Source organism: Rhinopithecus bieti, unplaced genomic scaffold (assembly GCF_001698545.2).
Source record: "Rhinopithecus bieti isolate Rb0 unplaced genomic scaffold, ASM169854v2 scaffold_44745, whole genome shotgun sequence".
Taxonomy (NCBI): Eukaryota; Metazoa; Chordata; class Mammalia; order Primates; family Cercopithecidae; genus Rhinopithecus; species Rhinopithecus bieti.
In genome coordinates this window covers 1,081,627-1,100,821 of record NW_016818280.1, presented here as the reverse complement: position 1 = coordinate 1,100,821, position 19,195 = coordinate 1,081,627, and the positions used below count along the sequence as shown (strand labels likewise).

General features: G+C 43.8%; 1 protein-coding gene across 9 annotated transcripts in view; it reads right to left on the bottom strand.

Moving 5' to 3' along the window:
- Positions 1-19,195, bottom strand: part of CLTCL1 (clathrin heavy chain like 1) — a 109,664-nt gene that overhangs the window by 55,565 nt on the left and 34,904 nt on the right. For 8 of the 9 annotated variants that reach the window (XR_001882357.1, XM_017856681.1, XM_017856684.1 and 5 more), the window contains 5 exons: positions 17,236-17,504; positions 9,051-9,212; positions 5,251-5,364; positions 1,624-1,797; positions 44-241 (listed from right to left, as the gene is read on the bottom strand). Coding sequence is in view for 8 of the 9 variants with exons in the window: in XM_017856681.1 (XP_017712170.1) it covers positions 44-241; positions 1,624-1,797; positions 5,251-5,364; positions 9,051-9,212; positions 17,236-17,504 (917 nt within the window). In the remaining variant the exon portion in view is untranslated. The remainder of the gene's footprint in view (positions 1-43; positions 242-1,623; positions 1,798-5,250; positions 5,365-9,050; positions 9,213-17,235; positions 17,505-19,195) is intronic. The other variant, XM_017856683.1, reaches the window with a different exon arrangement.

The window sequence follows — 19,195 nt, the reverse complement described above, 5'->3', positions numbered from 1 at the left end:
TCTTAACATCCAGAACACTTGAACAGTATTCAAGGTTTATCACCTTTGGTGCAGACGCTGCAACTTTGGCGGCTTCAGCATAGCTGCCCCGTCCAAAGAGGGTACTGAATTTTCTTGCAAACAATTTCTCTGCCCCAGCCAGGTTACTACGAATGGCCAAACGCAGACCAAGGTCTGGATTCTGAAGCACGTTGGTTGCATAATTCACAATATTATCTTCCTCAACACAAACTGACAGCACCTGTAAGGACCCAACAAGTGAGAGCAGCCCGGCCTAGAAGAGTGCTCTACCATTCCTCAGCCATGTTCCCTCTACCATCCCTCGGCCATGTTTCCTCTACCATCCCTCGGCCATGTTCCCTCTACCATCCCTCTGCCATGTTTCCTCTACCATCCCTCGGCCATGTTCCCCTCTACCATCCCTCGGCCATGTTCCCCTCTACCATCCATCGGTCATGTCCTCTCTACCATCCCTCTGCCATTTTCCCTCTACCATCCCTCAGCCATGTTCCCTCTACCATCCCTCGGCCATGTTCCCTCCCGATGCTGGAGGGTAGCCACATTCTCAGGCGACTGTTGAGCACACCTGTGATGGTGGCCCTCATAGTGAAAGGATGCAAAGCAGCCGAAAGCCAAATGGTAACAAAACAGAACAGCACAGGAGTCTATGTAGTTGTTAAAGTCACACAGATAAGCACCCCAGTGATGCGTTCTGCACTACAGCAAAATGGCCTATGTGGAAGGAACTGACAATTTTTCTTCTTAAAGTTTTATTTTAAAGTACAGAGTTTCTTTTCTTTCTTTTTTAAAAAATATTTTTCTGTAGTCCCAGCTATTCGGGAGGCTGAGGCAGGAGAATGGCGTGAATCCGGGAGGCGGAGCTTGCAGTGAGCCAAGATCACTCCACTGCATTCCAGCCTGGGCGACAGAGCGAGACCCTATCTCTACAAATATGGGTGACAGAGCGAGACCCTATCTCTACAATTATAGGGTCTCGCTCTGTCACCCAGGCTGGATTCAAACTCCTAGCCTCAAGCAATCCTCCTGCCTCAGCCTCCCAAAGTGCTGGGATTATAGGCATCAGCCACTGTTCCTGATTTTTTTTTTTCCCCGAGACAGGCTCTCACTCTGTCACCCAGGCTGGAGTGCAATGGTGTGATCATAGCTCACTGCAGCCTCAAACTCCTGGGCTCAAGCCATCCTCCTGCCTCGATCTCCCATGCAGTTGAGATTACAGGCATAAACTACTGTGCCCAGCCAAGAGTTTCTTCTTTTAACTATCTTTTTCAACTATGGTTGGGAAAAGTAACTTAAATACCATAGTATCTGCTTTTTCAACCCTCCCCAATTAGGGTGTGCATGGTATGAAGATGATGTGCATGAGAACTGCTGTTCCATACACAGGAAGGAGCTGCTCTCCTCCTGGAATCAATCCTGTGTAAGGAATGGTGCTGTCTGAAGAGAGGAAGTGCCAATATGAAGGAGAAGGAGACACGGGTTTAAGTTTAGTAACAGCAACTAATAATAGCTACACCCAGCCGCTTTCCTAGAGAAGGGGGAAAGTTTAAACGCCAGTCCCTAATGAATGGAAAAGGTGGAAAACGAAATGTCAGAGTTACACACCTGTCCCTTTTTGTTGACACCAATAATTCCAGAGGTCGGTTTGTGTGGAGCAGTGACAAATATTGTGTCAGCACTAATACGGTTCATGTAGATGCACACGCCAGACTCTAGGTCGTACAGATGAAGATAGCCATACTTTGTGATCAAGTAAATAACACCGTGTTTAGCTCCAATCTATAAGAAGACAGACAGCAAGAGGTTGCGAAGTAAGGAGGAGAAGCCATGTGGGTAAAAAGAGCTCACAAATGATAAAGAGGATTCTTTTTGTTTGTTTGTTTGTTTTTTGAGATAGGGTCTTGGCTGTGTCGCCAAGGCTGGAGTGTAGTGGTACTACCATAGCTCACTGCAATTTCCAACCTCTGGGCTCAGGTGATCTTCCCATCTTTGCCTCCAGTGTAGCTGGGACTACAAGTGTGAGCTGCCACACCCAGTTATTACAAGGATTCTTCAGTCTCTCAGGCCAAGAGATTACTGGTGGGAGCAATGCTTCCATGAGACATGGATTATAAGTTGTACTTGATTGAGAATTAGTTTTAAAGCCAGTACTTTGTCCAACCACTCTCAAATGCAGGTCCAATAAACTCAGGCTACTCCATTTATCTTTCAGGTAGGGCGATCCTTTCACAGTTTATCAAACCCATTTAAGCAAGCTGTGAGTTCATAAGGGGAAAGTTCTGGACAAAGACCTCAAACGCCAGGTTGATGTTCCAGAATGCCTTCCACCACCACTTACTAACCTTTGAGTTTTGCCAAATGCTATTAACTTTTACAGAAAAATATTTAACACACAAGAAAACCTGAAGGGGCTTGAGGGAAAAAAAACAGATGCATTTGCCCAACAGATTATTAAACATATATATTAAACATACAGTAATTTTTGTAGCATGATTTTACCATTGGAAGAGAGACAGAGAGAAACGAACTTAATTGAGAGCCCGGAAAGAGAATGGATCATACATGAGAATTTATTAAGAATGAGTGTGTGGTGGCTAATGACTATAGTCACAGCTACTTGGGAAGCCAAGGCAGGAAGATCACTTGAGCTCAGGAGTTTTTGAGTCTAACCTGAGCAATGTAGCAACACTCTAACTCTAAAATAATAAATAATTAGTAGGTAACATATTAGTGGAAAATAGGCACTTTAATCAATATATAACATATATTATTAATATAGTCAGCTAGCTCTCTGGAGATGGAGGTAAGAGTAAAGAACTGAATTTCCATCTTACTTTTTAGATCAAAGTAAATTCCAGATGGGTCAAAGATTTTAAATAAAAAACACAATTAGGACAGCAACGAAAGAAAATATAGGTAAATGTTGTGGCCATGTTGAGGTGCAGAATTGGTCTCAAAACATGATACCATTGCCACACAAAAATGCAACACTTCCATAAGGTGGCACGTATCACAAATTATGACTGGGAAAAACATTCAAAACAAATCAGACACGTAGTATTCTATAAGTACAAAAAGCTCTTACGAATAAGGTAAAAATCCTGGAGTTGGGCATACTGGCACATGCCTGTAACCCCAGCTACTTGGGAGGCTGAGGCAGGAAGATCTCTAGAGGCCAGGAGTTCAAGACTGGCCTAGGCAACACAGCAAGACCCCATCTCTATTTTTTAAAAAAAGATCCTCACAGAAAAAAAAATGCAAAGATTAGGAAAAGGCAATTAGCCAGATACATATGAGTGGCTGATACATCAATTCTACCTTGATGGTAACCAACAGAAAGACATCACAACATGGGATGCTGTCCAGCTACCAAGGGCAGCATCAGTAGGAATGTGAACCAGTCAGCATGGTCAGGAGAGTCTGTGATGGGAATGTGCCTCTGACTCAACGGTTTAATTTCTAGGAATTTATCCTCGGACTTTTAGACTAACATACAAAGACGTACAGAGCACAATGTTCCTTAGAGTATTTCTTGTAAATGTAAATACCAATCAACAGGAGATGTTTAAATGAGTTGTGGCACATCCACAGAACAGATGATACAGACAACAAAATACATACATTATGTTATTGGCACAGGATGATCTACAACACAGCTAGAGGAGTTTATACAGCAGCAAGGCTAGTGGAGAGCCATTTTCATAAGAGTCCATCTGTATAAATCTGCATAAATGTATGGGTGTTAAGTTACTTCCAAAGGGGCAGCCAAATTATCAGCAGTGCTAGGATTTCAGGTGATATGTAATTCTGCTGTTACATTTATTGATACTATTAGAAATGTATCGATAACATATATTTTATGAGAACAAAAGAGTAAAAAGGAGAATAAATTATATAATCTTACATATATAATGTGATGCCAATTTTGTTCAGAAAAGGTATAGATCTAAATTTTTAATAAAACAAGTTGTAAGATTTTTTATTTTTATTTATTTATTTTTTTGGAGATGAAGTCTCGCTCCAGGCTGGAGTGCAGTGGCATGCAGTGGTGTGATCTTGCCTCACTGCAATCTCTGCCTCCCGGGTTCTAGAAATTCTCCTGCCTCAGCCTCCCAAGTAGCTGGGATTACAGGTGCACACTGCCACGCCCAGCTAATTTTTTGTATTTTAGTAGGGACAGAGTTTCACCACGTTGCCTAGGCTGGTGTCGAACTCCTGAGCTCAGGCAATCCACCCACCTCGGCCTCCCAAAGTGCTGAGAATACAGGTGTGAGCCACAGTGCCCGGCCAAGATTTTTTATGTATTTTACATCCAACTGGTTCACTTACAGAGGAATGTTTTCTTTTTAAAAAAATCTTTCAATTTTTATTACTCAAAAAAGCTTCATTTTTTATTTAGCTTTCTGACTGTGCCTTTGACACCTCCACAACAATATTCTGCTCCTCAATAAGGAAAGCACACTTGGTCCTGTCACGAGCACACTCAGCACACATGGAACCACCACAGGCCTTGCTAACACGGGTTTCAGTTTTAGAGAAACTTCACTTCAGGTCTCACAGCACCAAGTCTTCGAAGTCTGGCTGGACACAGGCCACATGCAGGTTCAGGTGTCTTCCCAATCTTCTTGATGTAAAGGTGAACAATTCTACTACCAGGGGCTCGGGACTGCCTAGTTTCATTAGAAGCTGCATGTCAAACACTGGGTCATTCTGAATGAAAGCTCAAAGGACTGTCCCCAGGAGCTCTAGGCCCCCTCAACGGCAGCCAGTTGTAAAGGAAATAAGTGTTTTATTCTTTTTTTTAATTATTATACTTTAAGTTCTGGGTTACATGTGCAGAATGTGCAGTTTTGTTACATAGGTATACACATGCCCTGGTGGTTTATTGCACCCATCAACCCGTCACCTACATTAGGTATTTTATTCTTTAAATATTCTCATACCACAGTGAACATCTAATGTCTTATAATAAGGGAAAGGGCTGAGGACTTCAGTGTGTGACTTGGCAAAGTCTTCCTGCTGCCCTAACTCACCCTCATGCAGGACATTCCTTTCTACGAACAGGGCTTTCCCAGCTCACACACCAAAGCCTTAGGCCTCTAAATGGGTTTGAAAGCATCACAGTGGGAGGAGACAGCAGAAGAGGACTAAAAATGGCAGCCTCTTGTATCTTGGGAGGTGCTAGAGTAGATTTTAGGACACGAAGATGTTTAGAGAGCAGCACATTCATACCTGCATAGCCACTGGAAAATCAGTCTGTGCCTCTGGAGGGAAAAACACATCTACTGCTTTCTTTACAAAAGGTTGGTTTCCCGCTGCAGGCTGTCCAACTTCAATGATGTGCAACTAGAAGAGAGATTTTAGGTCAATCGAGGGGACCGCGTGTGGTGGTGGACGAGTACTAGCCAAAGGCACAGAGGCAAGTGGAGCCTCAGCTCCACACACTGGATGATTAACACTAAAAGTCACATTCAACCAAAGCAGAACAACTCCCTTGTCGGAGTGCCTGTGATTATCCAATAACCTGCTGCCCACCACCAAGCACAGCACAAAGGGCCAATGCCAGGCAGCCTTGGAGCCTCAGTTCCAGCACGGTGGCAGTCACTTCCCATCCCTGGGCCTGGATGCTGATAAAACAAAAAGCTCCAGTCAGAACTTCCAGCTCTGCTCTCTGCTGTCCTCCTAGGTATGGCCCAGACTCACACAAGCCTGTTAGTGCAAGATCTCATCACTGGAGGCCAAACTCACGAGACACCCTCACCATGGCACAGGTCTGAGGTTTTCAAGGTTGTGCTGGGCGGGGGTAAGAATCTGATGAGGGAGCCCATCCCTGCCTTTAGGAGAACAGCTCCAAGTTCTGACCTACACCAGTGCCTTCCCTATACCTACCTACCTACCTTCCTTCCTTCCTCCCTCCCTCCCTCCCTCCCTCCCTCTCTCTCTCTCTTTCTTCTTTCTTCCTTCCTTCCTTCCTTTCTTTTTTTTTGAGATGGGAGTCTCGCTCTGTTGCTCAGGCTGGAGTACAGCGGCGCGATCTCAGCTCATTGAAACCTCTGCCTCCCAGGTTCAAGCGATTCTTGTGCCTCAGCCTCCCAAGTAGCTGAGATTACAGATGCATGCCACCATACCCGGCTAATTTTTGTATTTTTAGTAGAGATGGGGTTTCTTCTATGTTGGCCAGGCTGGTCTCAAACTCCCGACCTCAGGTAATCCACCCCCACTCGCCTCCCAAAATGCTGGGATTACAGGCATGAGCCACCACGCCCAGCCCCCATAACTTTCATCTAAAGAAAAAATACTATAACTAACACAAGTCCACAAAAAAATCCAAAATGGACAGTAAGAGACATGAAACAAGGGCAGGAGGCTGGGCTTAGAGGACACAGACGACAGTGTCTATCGGGGCAGTCTGGGTTGGCAGTCTGGGTTTGGCCAGGCAGAGAGAGGAGGGAAACACCAAAAGGGCTCAGATAAGGAGGGGAGCAGCACTGAGAGCAGGGCTAGTGGGGGAGCTGAGTGGCAAGCATGTGAGCACTCCTGTGGGTGCAGACATGGGGGAATAGAAGTCTTGTACTGGGAGCTTTAAGGTAGACAAAAGGTAGTTTAGGAAAATTATCTGGCTAGGCCTATTGGTAAGAAAGCGTGAAGCAGGTCTGAGGACCTAATAAATGGCTATTCTGTAACCCAAATGTGAGGTGAGAAGGGCTTAGTGTACCACAAAAGGGTAAGTCAGATGTAAGACTTGTTAAAGGTCAGATAGTGACAAATGAATGGAATGGGGCTTGACAGCTATGGGTTCTTGCTTGGGAGCTGAGAAGGGTGACACTGCCAGCAGAAGCAGAGGTACAGAAAGGACACCAGGCTCTCAGGGCGGCAGCAGGAGGAGGTCGGCAGAAAAGAACTGTGTCCAGGCAAGTTCCGACCCACATGTGGAGACAGCTGGCCAGTCCCAAAAGGACAGGTGAGTCCTGAACGGAAGGTGCATGCCAGGGCACAGGCGGGGCGGGGGCCCTCCCAGGACTCCACACACACCCTGCAGCAGGGAGGCCCAAGTCTGCCACAAGACACAGGGCCACTCCAGGACAGGTACTGTCAGGAAACCACATTTCCCAGGTTCTCTGGGTCACAGAAGACCTCCTGGTACAACTCCAGCTCAGCTGGAGGGGCATGCCCACCAGAGAGCGGGGTGTAGAGAGAACCCCCAGCCCTTTCTCTTCTCGGGGCTGCCATCTGTGGAAAGTGCTCTTCTCCACAGGGCACTCCGCGAGGCGGGCTCTGCTCCTGAGAGGGAGGCCTGTGGCTGCCCTGCTGCATCTGTGAAGGAGAGGTGTGCCTCACTCTGAGGGAATATAGGAGCGAGCTCTTTGAGCCACATAACTAAAGTCAGTGTCCTTCATCAGCAACAAGGCTAACATTCGACCCGACCCCTTTTTCTTCTGGCTGTCAAATGAGGAGGGCATGAAGTATGTTACTCAACAGGAGGCCAAAGTATTCAAAGTGTATTTCAGATGACAAAGTTTGTAAAGCCACATTCTAATTGAGATCTCCTCTGCCTTGGGGAATATTTCAGGGCTAACGAACAACCCAAAATTATGGTTTCAGGAAGTGTTTTTCACAAGACGACTGTCTTGAAGCAGCTCTCCAAGTGGCTGAGACCACGCTGGTGGAAACCAAGGTCTCCCTGACATCACAAGTTCTTCTGTCTCCTCACCTCTGCCCATGGCAGCCCTGCTGAGCAGCCGCTGGCCATGTCCCTGAGCCTGATAAAACCCAACTGGCTCCTGGGCACAGTCTCATCTCTCTGGAGCCCCTCTGAGGTTCCCACCAACCACCTGGGCAGAACCATGCTGATGGCAAGGATGGACCCACACTGGGGATTTCACAGTCATCTCCCCAAGAGCAGAAACTGTGCCTAACTTACCATTTTTTTTTTTTTTGGATATGGAGTCTCTCTCTGTCACCCAGGCTAGAGGGCAGTGGCACGATCTCGGCTCAGTGCAACCTCCGCCTCCCAGGTTCAAGTAATTCTCCTCCCGAGTAGCTGGGACTACCGGTGCACATGGCCATGCTCGGCTAATTTTTTGTATTTTTATTAGAGACGGGGTTTTGCCATGTTGCCCAGGCTGGTGTAGAACTCCTGAGCTCAGGCAATCCGCCCGCCTCGGCCTCCCAAACTGCTAGGATTACAGGTGTGAACTACTGCACCTGGCCGCCTCACTTACCTTTATAGTGCATTTCAGTCTAGTCTGTGTGGAAAGATTTTTTTTTTTTTTGAGACGGAGTCTCACTGTGTAGCCCAGGCAGGAGTGCTGTGGTGTGATCTTGGCTCACTGCAACCTCTGCCTTGCAGGTCGCAGTTCAAGCAATTCTCCTGCCTCAGCCTCCCGAGTAGCTGGGTTTACGGGAATGCGCCACCGTGCCCGGGTAATTTTTTTTTTTTTTGAGACGGAGTCTGGCTCTGTCGCCCAGGCTGGAGTGCAGTGGCGCAATCTTGGCTCACTGCAAGCTCCTTCTCCCGGGTTCACACCATTCTCCTGCCTCAGCCTCCCGAGTAGCTGGGAATACAGGCACCCACCACCGCGCGTGGCTAATTTTTTGTATTTTTAGTAGAGACGGGGTTTCACTGTGGTCTCCATCTCCTGACCTTGTGATCCGCCCGCCTCGGCCTCCCAAAGTGCTGGGATTACAGGTGTGAGCCACGGCGCCCAGCAACCAGGTAATTTTTGTATTTTTAGTAGAGACGGGGTTTCACCATGTTGGCCAGGCTGATTTTGAATTCCTGACCTCGTGATCCACCCACCTTCGCCTCCCAAAGTGTTGGGATTACAGGCGTGAGTTACTGCGCCCAGCCTAAGAGCATTTTTTAGGGGAATGGAGCCACTTAATCATGTGCATCATGGTGCACAGTTCTCACCACCACGAACTTTTTCTCACACAGACATCTGCAGGCCATGCCCAGCCACACACATGCATACCCCTAACACCAGCTAATGACACTTTTCTCAGGGAGAAGACAATAGAGTGGATCTTACCTTGCCTCCTGTAGGATTACGTACAGCAAAGCAGAAAAGGGTGGCAGGCTTGGCATTCCCCTCCATCTTGAGCTCTGCAAAAGCAGCGGCATGGCCTTCTATGGGTTGTGAAACCTTCCTATCCACAGAGTAGAGCTGCATTGCCCCAACCACACGGTTTTGCTAAGAAAAGATATTATACAATGAAAGGGAGAGAAAAGGGAGGAATATAAAGAAAGAATTCTTAAAATATATTTCTAAAATGAAAGTCTCATACATTAGAGGTATACTTCCTCTAATAAAAATTAAATGCATTAGCTATTAAAAGCATGATATCACTCTGAATTTGATGTGGAAAGATGGCAAACACTATGGAAAAAAATAAGACCACAAAAAGTAAGATGGATGATCCTAATTTGTTAAATATAATAAGCATGAAAGCATTTTTTCATGGAAAGTAACTCGTGCACTTTGGAGGAAAAACTCCAGAGCATTAATAGTAGTTAAATCAGTGGGATGCAATCACAGGTAATTTTGAAAATTGTGTTTTCTGAAATTTCTATGTAGCAAAAATTGTATTTAATAAAAACTAATAAGGCCAACACAGTGGCTCACACCTGCAACCCTAGCACCTTGGTAGAATCACTTAAGGCCAAGAGTTCAAGACTAGTCTGGGCAACACAGCAAGACACCATCTCTACAAAAAAATAAGAAAATTAGCTGGTCATGGTGGCACACGCCTGTTGTCTTAGCTACTCAGGAGGCCAAGGCAGGGGGATTGCTTAAGCCAAGAAGTTCGAGGTTGCAGTGAGCTATGACTATAGCACTGCACTGCAGCCTGTGTGGCAGAGCAAGACGCTGTCTCTAAAAAACCAAAACCCCCAACCAGTAACACTTACATCTTTTATAAAACTTAGAATTTATATTTTCTCTTTTTTTTTTTTTTTGAGGCAGAGTTCTTGCTCTGTCACCCAGGCTGGAGTGCAGTGGTGTGATCTCGGCTCACTGCAAGCTCCGCCTTCCAGGTTCACGCCATTCTCCTGCCTCAGCCTCCCGAGTGCTGGGACTACAGGCGCCCGCCACCTCACCCGGCTAATTTTTTGTAGAGACAGGGTTTCACTGTGTTAGCTAGGATGGTCTCGATCTCCTGACCTCGTGATCCACCCGCCTTGGCCTCCTAAAGTGCTGGGATTACAGGCATGAGCCACTGCGCCCGGCCTTACGTTTAACTTTTTGAGGAACCGCCAAACTGCTTTCCACAGCATCTGAACAATTTTATATTCCTACCACTAATGTAGGAGGGTTCCAATTTCTCCACATCATTGCCAACACTTCTTTTCTTTTTTTGAGACGGAGTTTCGCCCTTGTTGCCCAGGCTGGAGTGCAATGGTGTGATCTTGGCTCACCGCAACCTCTGCCCCCTGGGTTCAAGCAATTCTGCCTCAGCTTCCCGAGTAGCTGGGATTACAGGCATGCACCACCACACCTGGCTAATTTTGTATTTTTAGCAGAGACGGGGTTTCTCCATGTTGGTCAGGCTGGTCTCGAACTCCTGACTTCAGGGCCAACACTTATTTTCTACTTTGTAAAAATTATAACCACCCGAGTAGGTGTAAAGTAGTACTTTATTGTGGTTTCGAGGGGGGATTGTTTTTCCTAATGGCTAATGATATCAAGCAAGTCCTTTGCCCATTTTTTAACTGGGTTGACTTTTTGTTGCTGAGTTGTAAGTGTTCTTTGTATATTGTGGATACTAGAACCTTATCAGATATATGATTTTCAAATATTATATCCCAGGTTGTCTTTTCACTTTATTGACAATATCCTTTTATGCAAAAAGTTTTAAATTCTGAAGTCCAAATTATCAGTTGTTTAATTTTGTTGTTCAGTCTTTTGGTGCTATGATATATCTAAGAATCCATGCCAAACCCAAAGTCACAAAGCTTTCTCCTTACGTTTTCTTCTAAGAGTTTTGTAGTTTTAGCTTCTACATTGAGGTTTCAGATCTATTTTGAGTTTATTTTTGTACACGGTGAGAGGCAGGTGACCAAATCCATTCTTTTGCATGTGGATATTTAGTTGTCCCAGCACCATTTCCTGAAGAGACTACTGTTTCCCCATTGAACAGTCTTGACACTTTCATCAAAAATCAATTGGCTACAGATGTAGGGGTGTACTCCTGGACTTTACATTTTTTCCCATTAGTCTACATGTCTATTCTCATGCCCATGAGGCGTTTTGTTGTTGGTAAATGCATGGGATTTTTTAATTTGTTGGTTTTTAGTTTGTCAGTAAAGCATATACAAGTAACTATGATTTATAATTTTTGTTTTATATTCCTCAAACATGATGGTTTCTTTGTAAACAGGCATAATTCCCAAGAGTTTGTTGTTGTTGTTGTTGTTTGTTTTGTTTTGTTTTTGAGAGTTTCACTCTTGTCGCCCAGGCTGGAGTGCAATGGTGCGATCTTGGCTCACTGCAACCTCTGCATACCAGGTTCAGGCGATTGTCCTGCCTCAGCCTCCCAAGTAACTGGGATTACAGGTACATGCCACCACTGTCGGTTAATTTTTATATTTTTAGTAAAGATGGGGTTTCACCACTTTGGCCAGGCTGGTCTCAAATTCCTTCCTGACTTCAGGTGATCTGCCTGCCTCGGCCTCCCACAGTGCTAGAATTACAGGCGTGAACCACCATGCCTGGCCCCCAAGGGTATTTTTGAAAGCTTAATTGAGATATAATTCACATACCATAGAACTTATCTGTTTAAAGCAAGCTTGTCCAACATGTGGCCCATTACAGCCTTGTATGCGGCCCAAACACAAATTCATAAACTTTCTTAAAACATAATGAATTTTTGGCTAGGTGTGGTAGCTCATGCCTATAATCCCAGCACTTTGGGAGGCCGAGGCGGGCAGATCATTTGAGGTCAGGAATTCGAGACCAGCCTGACAAACATGGAAAAACCCCATCTCTACTAAAAATACAAAATTAGCCAGCTGTGGTGATGCATTCCTGTAATCCCAGCTACTCAGGAAGGCTGAGGCAGTAGAATCACTTGAACCCCGGAGGCAGAAGTTGCGGTGAGCCAAGATCACGCCATTGCACTCCAGCCTGGGCAACAAGAGCGAAACTCGGTCTCAAAAAAAAAATATATATATATATTATGATTTTTTTTGCAATTTTTGTTTTTAGCTCATCAGCTATTGCTAGTGTATTTTATGTGTGCCCCAAGACAATTCTTCTTCCAATGTGGCCCGGGTGAGCCAAAAGATTGGACACCCCTGGTTTAAAGTATACCATCCAATGTCTCTTCATATACTCAGAGGGTTGTGCAATCATCACTACAATGTAGTTTTAGAACACTTTCATCCTTTAAAAGAAACCCTATTAGCATTCAATCCTCATTCCCATCTCCCACACTCCACCTCCAGTCATAGGCAACTACTTATCTATTTTCTGTGTCTATAGATCAGACTATCCTGAACATTTCAAATAAATGGAATCATATAATATGTGGTCTTTTGTGAATGGCATCTTTCACTTAGTTTAATATTTCCAAGGTTCATTCATGATATATTTTTAGTAGAGATGGGGTTTCACTATGTTGGCCAGGCTGGTCTCGAAATTCTGACCTCAGGGTGATCTGCCTGCCTCAGCCTCCCAAAGTGCTGGGATTACAGACATGAGCCACTGTGCTTGGCCCTTCTAAGAGTTTTATAGGTTCAGTTCTTACATTAGGTCTGATCGATTTTGAGTTTTTAGTATTATGAGACAGAGGTCCCATTTAATGCTTCTGCATACAGATGTCCAGTGCCCAAAAACCTTGTATTGAACAACTACTCTTTCCTTCACTGAACTGTCTTGGCATCCTTGTCAAAAATCAATTGACTGTAAGGGATACAACATTTTGATTAGACTGGAGGCATAAGTTTCAAGTGATCACACCTATAATCCCAGCACTTTGGGAGGCCGAAGCGGGCGGATCACTTGAGGTCAGGAGTTTGAGACCAGCCTGACCAACATGGTGAAACCCCACCTCTACTAAAAATACAAAAATTAGCTGGTCGTGGTGGCGCATGCCTATAATCCCAGCTGCACGGGAAGCTAAGGCAGGAGGATTGCTTGAACCCGGGAGGTGGAGGTTGCAGTGAGCCGAGATTGTGCCACTGCACTCCAACCTGGGCGACAGAGCGAGACCCTGTCTCAAAAAATAAAAAAATTACAATTAAAATTAACGAATTTTTAAAAAATGTATTTGCACTCTACTGATACTATTTTAATTCAGAGAAATATGTTCATAACTTATTAGAAATAATCTTGAGTAGTTTGAGACCAGCCTGGCCAACATAGTGAAACCCTGTCTCTACTAAAAATACAAAAAAAAATTAGCCAGGCGTGGTGGTATACGTCTGTAATCCCACCTACTCGGGAGGCTGTGACAGAGGAATCGCTTGAACCCAGGAGGTGGAGGTTGCAGTGAGCTGAGATCGAGCCATTGCACTCCAGCCTAGGCAACAGAGCAAGGCTCCATCTCAAATAAAAAAAAAAGAAAAAAAAAAAAGAAATAACCTTGAGTAAGTTTAAATTTATTTCTAAGTTGATGCTATGGCTAGGTTTTGATAATTTTTATTTGGTTTCCCTTCCCTTTAATCAGAAAATTAACTTTCATACCCTATTTACAAAACATTAAAGCTGATTTTGAATATTAAAAAAAAAAATCACGAGATACCATGCAAAAGCAATCTTCCCTTCAGAATGACTGATGGTATGCTCAGGTTTTTCACAGCATATCATCATTAAAGGTGAATAAAATAAATGGGCCGGGCGTGGTAGCTTACACCTGTAATCCCAGAACTTTGGGAGACTGAGGTGGGCGGATCACTTGAGGACAGGAGTTCGAGACCAGCCTGGCCAACATGGTAAAACACTGTCTCTACTAAAAACGCAAAAATTAACTGGGCATGGTGGCACATGCCTGTAGTCCCAGCTACCCGGAGGCTGAGGCAGGAGAATCACTTGAACCTGGAAAGTGGAGGTTGTAGTGAGCCGAATTTGTGCCACTGCACTCCAGCCTGGGTGACAGAGCGAGACTCCGTCTCAGAAGAAAAAGAAAGGCAAGAAAACCTGGCTTTTGGGGACATCACTTTTCTGGGACTCATCTATTCCCTTTTTTTTTTTTTTTTTTTTTTTAATTCTAGAGACAGGGTCTTGTTTCTATGGCCCAGGCTGGAATGCAAAGATATCATCATGGCTCACTGTAACGTTGAACTCCTGGGCTCAAGCAAATTCTCCTGCCTGAGCCTCCCAGGTAGCCAGGACTACAGGTGCATGTCACCACACCAAGCTAATTTGTTTGTCATCTATTCTTAAGTTAGTACCACATTTTTTTTTTAAACTTTATTTTTTTTGAGACAAGGTCTCACTCTGTCACTCAGGCTGGAGTGTAGTGGTGCAATCTCAGTTCACTGCAACCTCCGCCTCCCAGGCTCAAGCAATTCTCCCACCTCAGCCTCCAGAGTAGTTGGAACTACAGGTGCATGTCCTTATGCTTGGCTAGTTTTTGCATTTTTTGTAAAAAAACAGGTTTTACCGTGTTGCCTAGGCTGGTCTCAAACTCCTGGGCTCAAGATATCCACTTTCCTCGGCCTCCCAAAGTGCTGGGATTACACGCATGAGTCACTGAGGCCAGCCAGTATCACATTCTTGATCACTGTAGGATTGTGGCAAGTTTTAAAATTGGGAAGTATAAGTACTCCAATTTTTTGTTTATTTGTTTTAGGGTTGTTTTGGCTATTCTGGGTTCCTTGCAATTCCACATAAAGTTTAGGATCATCTTGTCAATTTCTACAAAGAAGCTAACTGGTATTCCAATAGAGATTATGCTGAATTTGTAGACCAATTTGAGGAGTACTTCCATCCTAAAAGTATTAAATCTTCCAATCCATGAACATGGGACATTTTTTGATTTAGATCTTCTTTAATTACTTCCAAACATGTTTTGTAGTTTTCAGAATGTAACTTTTGCATTTTTTAAATTAAATTTACCTCTAAATATTTTATTCTTTTTGATGTTGTTATGAATGGGATTGCTTTCCTGATTTCATTTTTTGATTGTTCATTGCAAATATCTAGGAACACAACTGATGTTTGCATACTGATACTGTATTCTGTAACCTTGCTCAATTTGTTTATTAGTTCTAATAGTTTTCTACTAGATTCCTTAGGAATTCCATATACAAGTTTATGTCATCTGCAAATAGAGACAGCTTTAATTCTTCCATTTAAATCTAGGTGCCTTTTATGTTTTTCTCACCTAATTGCCCTGGCTAGAATCTCTAGTCCAAAGTTGAACAGAAGTAGCAAGAGAAGACATCCTTGTTCCTGATCCTTGGGAGAAAGCTTTCAGTTTTTCAACATGAAGTAAGATGTTAGTTGTATTTGTTGTAGATACCCTTTATCAGGATGACTGAGCCGAAGTCTTAGGTCTTGTTTCCCCTGTATATCTGCAATGCCACTGCCTTCATCTGGTCACACATGCCTCATTTCTTCTGGGGGTTGCAGAAATGGAAGACATCCTCAAGTGGAAAGAAGTACTCCTTGCCTCTTTTCATATTCTTAACCTTTCTCATACATGTCTCTACTCTAGAACAGACTACATAGTTTTGTTCCTGTATCTGCCTTTCAACTAGTCTCCTGGCCTCCAGTCTTCATGGCTGTCCATCTCCGACATCAAAGATAGCATTTTTTCCATTCCACTATGCTGCTAAGAAGGAAAATTAATTATATCACGCTCACTCAAAACCTGCTACATAATTCCCATTGCCTGCAGTCTGGCCCCCCACTCATCTCTCTAAGTCTTGCCCCTCTAGCTACCTAATATCCTTACCTATAGGTATCATCCACGGTGGACGACCCTAGACTCCCAGAAAGAGCCATTCCCCTCCATTGCATGCCTTTGCATACACTGTTTCCTTCCCAAGTGCACTTTAATAGCCAGCAAAATGCAGCTTAGATCCCCTGTGTTGTGGGCTCTCTTGACTTAAGCTGCTCTCTCATGGCTCCCATAGTATTCTCTTCAAAGATGTGACAGTTCCTTAATTACTAGAATTGTGCAGATACACCTTCCCCACTAGGCTATAGACAGATCATTCACTGGTCATCAGGATTGAATGATTAAAATCTGTGTCCCAAGTGCAACTATCCTATAGTCCTCAAGTATCTGGTGACTGAATTAGCCACCACGAATGAAAAAAGGGAGGACAGAAAGACACTGCTTTCATTATAAAAGAATATGAGTTAGTAACATTCCAGTAAGTTCTTGAAATACAGTCTAAGAACTACTTTTTTTTCCCCATAAAATTAAACACTTCTTAGTGTTTAAAATAAGCAGCATTTACACAGAAGCAGCTCTATGTTAACCATCTAGATGCTGGGACTTTGATACAATATCTACAGTGCAGACACAGTGGGGCCAGAGATGCCAGGAAGGCCGTGCTGTGCGCAGGCTGCTGTGTGTGTGGGCAGTGTTTGCACTCACCAAGGACAGGCCAGTTGACTGCCCATTTCCCCAAGACCTCCCTCACTGCAGCAGCTGTGCACATCAGGGCCCCTTGACCCCATGGGCCACGGTCCCTCCTTGCCCCGGCTGTGACGCAGCGGGCAGGATGTCTCGTCCTCTCTCGTCTTCCTGAAGGACTTCTTATAAATCTATGTGTTCCAAATTACTCTACAAAATTCCTCAACAACCTCTCAAAACAGTGCTAGAAATAGTTTATACAATGAACATCAGTAACCTGATGGAATGCAGTAGTAGTTAATGGGCCAAAGGTAAAAAATTAAGATTATTTGATCCAAGTTCAGATTTCTTTGTAATCTCTATTTCTCTCAGTTCCAGGCCTACTTTTGCCTTATACCTATAACCAACTTCTTCTTTTTTTTTTTTTTTTTTTTTTTTTTTTTTTTTGAGACAGGGTCTTGCTCTGTTGCCCAGGCCAGAGTGCAGTGGCACAGTCTCAGCTCACTGCAACCTCGAACCCCTGACCTCAAGAGATCCGCCCGCTTTGGCCTCCCAAAGTGCTGGGATTACAGGCATGAGCCACCGCACCTGGCCCTATAACCAACTTCTAATGACTTAACCATTCCATTCTAATATTGGGCTTTGAAGTTACATCAGACCAGCCCCTAAAGGCAGCTCAAGGTTTACCTGAGCCGAGATGCCTATGAGGAGCAGCCACTTCTGGTACTCATCAGTCCGGTAGTGAATCACCTGGCAGCCTGCCAGACTGGTATGTCTATCAAACATCTTCATGGGCTGGGAGTCACCTTCCATGCTCCAGTGGTAGACTGCGGTCTCAGTCACCAAGGCAACAGTGTTCACAGAAACCCATTTCCAGAAAATCACCTCTTCTGCCATAGAATGAGCCTTCATTTTACTCTTCATCTCAATATTAAAGATCTGAAGTGTCTTCCCAGCTAGTATTTGATATAACAGAGATTAGAGAAAGATAAATTAAAAATCTGAAAGACAAATTCGTATACTCTTAATTCTGAATTCTTTTAATATTACTTTAGGTTGTACTGCTAATCTGATTAACAGGGTCTGAAAGATGCTGCCAGAGTAGTAATTAACCATACCTTAATGTCTAAATATTGAGAAGAGCCTGTATGCATTAAATTCTTCAGAAGAAGAATATAAAAGCGTATAAATATTCATAGAAATATGTGAATAACAATGAGAAATTAGTTCTACTGAAGCAAACCTCTCTTTTAGATTGGTTTCTTTTTGTTTCAAAATACTTTTCTGGATAAGTCAGCAAAAACATAAGACACCCCTTCTCTGTGCGGTCTCCAATTTTCAAGAAAGACTACAACTATCCCTTCACATTAAACCAACTTCTCCAAATTTGTCTTAAATTCTAGACCAATGCTGACAAATGGAACTTTCTACAATGTTGGATATATTCTATATTTGCATCCATCACAGCAGATAATAGTTATATGTGGCTATTAAACACTTAAGATGTATCTAGCAAGATATTTCAGGAACTGAATTTATACTTTTATTTAACTTTAATTAATTTAAATGTTAAACAGTCCCATGCAGCTAATGTCCAATAGGACAGTACAGTTCTAGACAAAATATTTGGCATCCATTCTCTGCCAAGAGACCCATATTGTTTCTACCTGTAGCAATGAACTAAATTTTGATTTTGGAATCTATACAAAATTTAGAGCTAACATAAAATATTAAAATATTGCTTCCCACAAAGATTGGGAACAAGGAAAGGATTATTTCTCTGACCATTTGTTTTGACACTGAGAATAACATAGCTAGTGTGATAAGGCAAAAAAATAAAAGGCATAAAGATCAAAAAAGGAAGTAAACCTGTCTTAACTCACAGACAACATAATTCTTTACAACGAAAATCCTGCGGAATCTACAAATCTACAAAACAACTATTAGAATTAATAGGTGACTACAGGAGTGCAGCAAGATGCGAAGTCAACCTACAAAAATTTGAATTGGGCTGGCCACAGTGGCTTACACCTATAATCCCAGCACTTTGGGAGGCTGAGGCAGGTGAATCTCTCATGGTCAGGAGTTTGAGTCCAGCCTGGTCAACATGGTGAAACACCATCTCTACCAAAAATACAAAAATTAGGTGGGCATGGTGGCAGGTGCCTATAATTCCAGCTACTTGAGAGGCTGAGGCAGGAGAATTGCTTGAACCCAGGAGGCGGAGGTTGCAATGAGTCAAGATGATGCCACTGCACTCCAGCCTGGGTGACAAAGTAAAAACGGGTCTCAAAAAAAAAAAAAAATCAACTGAATTTTGAGATACTAGCAGCAAACAATTTGGAAATATAAAAAAGAATTCAGGCCAGGTACGGTGGCTCATGCCTGTAATCCCAGCACTTTGGGAGGCCGAGGTGGGTGGATTACCTGAGGTCAGGAGTTCAAGACCAGCCTGGCCAACATGGTGAAACCCCATCTCTGCTAAAAATACAAAAATTAGGTGGGTACAGTGGCATGTGCCCATAATCCCAGCTAGTCGGGAGGCTGAGACGGGAGAATTGCTTGAGCCTGGGAGGCGGAGGTTGCAGCGAGCTGAGATTGTGCCACTGCACTCCAGCCTGGCTGACAGAGTGAGACTCTGTCTCAA